The sequence below is a fragment of the Dendroctonus ponderosae genome, unplaced genomic scaffold (genome assembly GCF_020466585.1).
Source record: "Dendroctonus ponderosae isolate FM_Combo_2020 unplaced genomic scaffold, Dpon_F_20191213v2 Dpon_F_20191213_2, whole genome shotgun sequence".
NCBI classification, from domain to species: Eukaryota; Metazoa; Arthropoda; class Insecta; order Coleoptera; family Curculionidae; genus Dendroctonus; species Dendroctonus ponderosae.
The window spans coordinates 9,839,649-9,844,767 of record NW_026018165.1 but is presented as its reverse complement, the minus strand read 5'-3'; the positions used below and the strand labels follow the sequence as shown (position 1 = coordinate 9,844,767).

At 31.6% G+C, this 5,119-nt stretch overlaps 1 protein-coding gene across 3 annotated transcripts in view; it reads left to right on the top strand.

Annotated features, from left to right (window-relative positions):
* The first annotated feature begins 905 nt into the window (after positions 1–905).
* LOC109538996 (sialin) overlaps positions 906–5,119 on the top strand; it is a 7,651-nt gene continuing 3,437 nt past the window's right edge. Inside the window, exons 1-5 of one of the 3 annotated variants that reach the window (XM_048664096.1) lie at positions 906–924; positions 1,471–1,521; positions 3,291–3,445; positions 3,995–4,217; positions 4,279–4,397. In XM_048664096.1, coding sequence (XP_048520053.1) covers positions 1,491–1,521; positions 3,291–3,445; positions 3,995–4,217; positions 4,279–4,397 — 528 coding nt within the window. In that variant the 5' untranslated portion in view covers positions 906–924; positions 1,471–1,490. Of the gene's footprint in view, positions 925–1,354; positions 1,374–1,470; positions 1,522–1,593; positions 1,840–3,290; positions 3,446–3,994; positions 4,218–4,278; positions 4,398–5,119 lie in introns of those variants that run through there. The other 2 variants (XM_019906499.2, XM_019906500.2) reach the window with 2 other exon arrangements.

Below are 5,119 nucleotides of genomic sequence, written 5' to 3'. Positions count from 1 at the left end.
TATATTCTATTTATGTTGCCTTTTATATAAGAATTATTTCTATAAGGAGTGGTCCAAATTTAATCTGCGATAAGAAAACTTTCATGAACCCTAGAAAAATTCTTTAAACTGGATGATTTTTAAATAAAAAAGTGCCATTAGAGACTTTCAAAGAGTTAATACCTAGTTATTTCAAATTTCCAATGCTTCTGCCTAACCAAACCGACAGACTTTTTGAAAGAGCTTTTTTAATTTACTCGTCCTAAAACAGATCAAACTTTCCTATGCACATGGTTCAAAAGTGCCCAGTTTTCCTTTTAATTAGTTGTGCTAAATAGCTTGGATTAAAGCCCGTTTCCCATACATCCGTTTATAGTTTATACGATAGTACGAGTGTTTCTATTGGTTGGAGATGTGTCAGTTCGTACGATGACGGACGAATTGACAGATCTCCAACCAATAGAAACAATTTCGTACTATCATATGAACGGATGCATGGGACACGGGCTTAATAAGCTTGGAGACTTGCCATGCCTACCGATTTCATCTCCTTACTTTTTGTCGCTAGCAAATTGAAATACAAATAAGTATGATAAAAAAATATAACATAGTAAATAAATGCTACAATAAAAAATATAGTCAAATGAAATCTACCTCTCCTAGTCGACACTTTTAGACTACAGGCCTTCAAATAGCACAGTTTAAAAGTGGACCACCCTGTATATAAACCAGCACTGAGGCAAAGTGTGGTTAATTTCCTTATCTATCTTAGCAGGAAATGATTTATCAATTATTGCGGTAAATTGTTTCAGTAAAGGCTCCCCGCTCTCACCCTTTCTCTACAGTATATACTGCCATGACATATACAATTACAACTTACCAGACAAACTGGTATTAAAACTGCTTTTGCATATTTATCTCAGTAATGAAAAACGCAAATAAAGGGTAAGAAGCAGCATAAATTAAAAAAAAAACACATGTTTGTGTCCATGTACTCAGATAAATCAACTATAATTTAATTGTTTGTCTCCTTTAAGTACTGTTTGGGTGTTTCAATAATAAGTTTCCATTGAAATATCTTAGTTTATATCGCAATTTAGTTATAATTTAAATATGTACAATTTTTAGACAACTGTGAAAATTTTACTTATGATTTTAACGTTTTTGTTTGTTTTTACACATGAAAAATTACGATAGAATTTTTATCACTTATATTACCATTTTTAATATAACGGGGAGATTTTTGGGCGGATGCCATCCTTAATGCTCCCATGCCTTGGATTAAGAGATTATCAAGTTAAATAAGATAAAAAGTGACGCTTTTGGAGCAACTAAAGCAAACGTTAGTCTTTCGCTAGAGACTTTCGTTGACCGATTCCCATCCACTATCAAAAGTGTGTATTTTTTATACTTATTTATCTTGGCTTCTTCAATTATATAATAAATAAAGATTTTAAATCGCTTAGCTTTAGAATGTGCTTTTATTTTCAGATTAATAAACTTGAAACAGAATGAAAGAAGTGAAAGCGGAAGGTGGAATTGGTAAGTTTTTGAGTTGCTTATTTCTAAAGTATTTCTTTTAAACACAGTAAGTTTCGAGTTTACAGAGTGTAGAGCTAATAATAATTCTTATAGTAACTAGTAATTTTATTCGTGCAGATATGAACGTGGAGAAATTGATGATGATTAATTATCCTCACAAGGTTTATTAGTCAACAGGTAGCAAATATCTGCTAGATTAACGTTGTAAATTTGACTAGTTTTCTTGTCATAAAAGCTAGTGACACTTTACAACAGTTTTATACAGTTTTAACATATTTATTGTTATTTACCAGTGACTAGTTTGCAGTGATATGAAATGTTAGTATATTTATTCGACTGAATTTTTTTCAACATTAGAATATATAGTAATATGAATGACTCGCTAATTTAGTAACCCAGACTCGGTCTTCCAAACAACCAAAACAGACTGGCTTAAACTTATTTGTTTTTTTGCAGTATAAAATCTATTTCGGGTTCTGGAATATGGAGCGTGACATTCATTGCTTTTGAAACACACAAGTTTGATCATAAAATCCGGCTTAAAATAGAAAGTTTACCCACTGTTTGAACCGGTGAAAATTTTACTGAGTCAAAACAGTGCAATGAAAAGAATATAACAACTAAATCAACCAAATAAGTACTGAATAACATAAAAATTTCGCATTTATTTTGCACAAAACATTCCTGTTTGGAACTTTAAGCTTGCAATCATTCTAATTTTATAAACCATTCACAGTAGAAAGCAGTGAGTAAAACTACATTTTACCACTCAGGCATGGTTATTTAAATTTATCCTAAATATACAACCTGTTATTTATCGACAATCTTTTCCCATCAAGAAAATTTTACCAATGTTAATATAGGTGTAAACTAAGTTTTCAGCTCTGATTTTTACATAATTTAAAATATTTATTGCTTTTTTAACTTTGTTGCAATCTACGATAAAAAGTCACACACTTTCGCTAAATGGAGATAATTTTTTTCGTTATTCACGTTACTTATGTGTTAATACAAGTAACATTGTCAGTTGCTTTCGTTTTATACTGAAATCGATTAGTTTCTACCAATTTCTTGCATAGATTAAAGTGTTAGCTAATTAGAATTACTATGCGAAAATTAATGTAGTAATGTGTAACCAAATCTTTTTTACTTATTAAATTAAATTAAAATATAATATTATTAAATTAAATAATAATTTCCCTTTATTCTGACTAGATTCAAAGTACAATCAACAAGGATTAACAAGAAACGCTTATTTGCTTAATTAAAATGAGGATTTAAAAAATTTAAGAACATAGGTAGTTATTTAGATAATTATATTCTATATAATTTTTAGCTGAACGTTTTCTGATGTTCTTGTAATATCGTGCTTATTTAAGATGTGAATTTAAAGTATAGTAATCAACTGAAATTACTAGAAATACAAGTGCTGGTTGTGAAATACCTACATAGTAATTATGCCGAGTGGAAATGGAAAAACTAAGAAAATTGAAATTAGAAACAAAAATTGTATCACAAGCATTTACCGATAATTCTCCAACAACTTTTATTCGATATTTCAAGTATAAAAAAAACTCTCCATCTGGAAAGTTTCGGGCACAACGGCAAGAAGGTGCATAGCTAAAGACTACAAAGCCTCTCTTCTCTCATAAATGCTTCTAGCTTCTATTCTTCTTCTAAATATATGAGATTATGATGACTTCCCAAAATTGATAATTAAATAAAACAGAAAATGCGAACGAATGCTATCATTATGAACATACTTTTAGGTAACATATCGACCAGATATGTCATTTGCGTCCTTGGATCTATAGGTTTAGGAATAATCTATGGACTAAAAACGAATTTTCATGTTGCCATCGTGAGTATGGTAAATCATACCGCTGTAGCAGGAGGAAGCAGTCATGATGGAGCGGCCAAAGAGGTAAATATTTCAATCGATTCAATTCAACTTTATTGAATGCTTTGCCAGCATATTTGAACTATTTTTCTTATGAGACTCCAATCAAATTCAATCTGGACTACTTACCAAACCGTCGGTTTACACGTGCGAAATTTAGTAATAAAAACGCCGTAAAGATAAGTGATCTATTGTGACATTTTTAGCTCACCAGCAAGGATAATATTGTTCAATTGGCCAATTATTAAGCAGATTAAATGGTGCTGCTGACCTAGTTGCCAAAAATTATCATCCAAATTTAATGGACATACAATGTGTTTATACATAAGAAGAAATAACTCTTATAAAATCACATCTGTAGACTTAACATTTTCGATTGTTTCTAATAAATTTTCGTATTTCGTCACGTACCGATCAATGCATCTATAAAAAATATTATTTAACTGATGGTCCAGAATTCACCTGGTCTATTGCTGTTTAAAACCAAGCAAGTTAAATGAATTACTTTAAAATTGTTTCTCTATAACGTATATTGCTAAACCGTTTTTAACTCTAAAACTAAGAGTGTTTTAGGATGGACCCTTTGTCTGGTCTAAAACAGTTCAGGGCTTTCTGCTGAGCTCCTACTTTTGGGGCTACATGATTTCGGAACTTCCCGGAGGTCGACTAGCAGAGTCTTTCAGCGCCAAATGGGTCATGTTTTTCGCTATTGCTATTAATGTGGTTTCGGCGCTTTTAACTCCTGTTTTTGCCGAAATACACTATGGACTACTGCTCGTGCTCAGAGTATTGCAAGGTGAACACTTACAATGCAGGTTTTGATTATAGTTAGTGTTAAAAAAGTTATTTTATTGCAGGAATTGGAGGAGGAGTAACTTTTCCTGGAATGCATGTGATACTGGCTCATTGGGCCCCTCCAACTGAAAGGAGTGTAATGAGCAATATCGTTTATGCTGGGACTGCCTTGGGGACAGTTGTAAGTATGCAGTAGACAAAAGCTTAACACAAAGCAACGTTTAGCATACAAAAAATAACTTCTTGTGTTGGGGTAGATGATTCTTTGGCTACACTTTTTTAATTTGATGAACGTTTGAGATTTATATGGTTTTTGTACTTTTAGCGTCTAAAGTATATCCATGATCAGTCTTAATCGTGTCCTGTTTTGGAACCAACTTTCAGTTTGTTATTGTCTATTTTAAATAGTACTTATTGCAACTTTAATCGCGTTTAATAAACAAAATCAATTTACTTAATTTGTCTGCTACCAAATGAATAGAACGTTAGTGAGAATGCAGAAATGAAAAGACCACATAACACCAATAAAAAGGCAGGATTTACAGAAACGCATTTTTAAAATGGATGAGACGAGATCAATCTAGAAGAGTATCTAGAAAAAAATTTTACCGATCTGAAAAATGTATCTTCTTCTCCACGAGACTATTATACTTCAGGAAAGATATTGAAAACAATACGTAATAAGCCGGCTAATACAACGCCTACATTTACAACCCATAAAAATCAATTAAAATTGGATTACATGCTGTGGCGCGATCCACAGCGCACATTAAGCATGAATACAAAAATACCTACGATTTCCTTTTTTCAATCATTCAATTTTTTTATAACGTGGTCAAAGTAATAAAACTACCGGGATATTTTTCAGAAAGACTATGAAATTTATAAAGTTGATTAGATGAT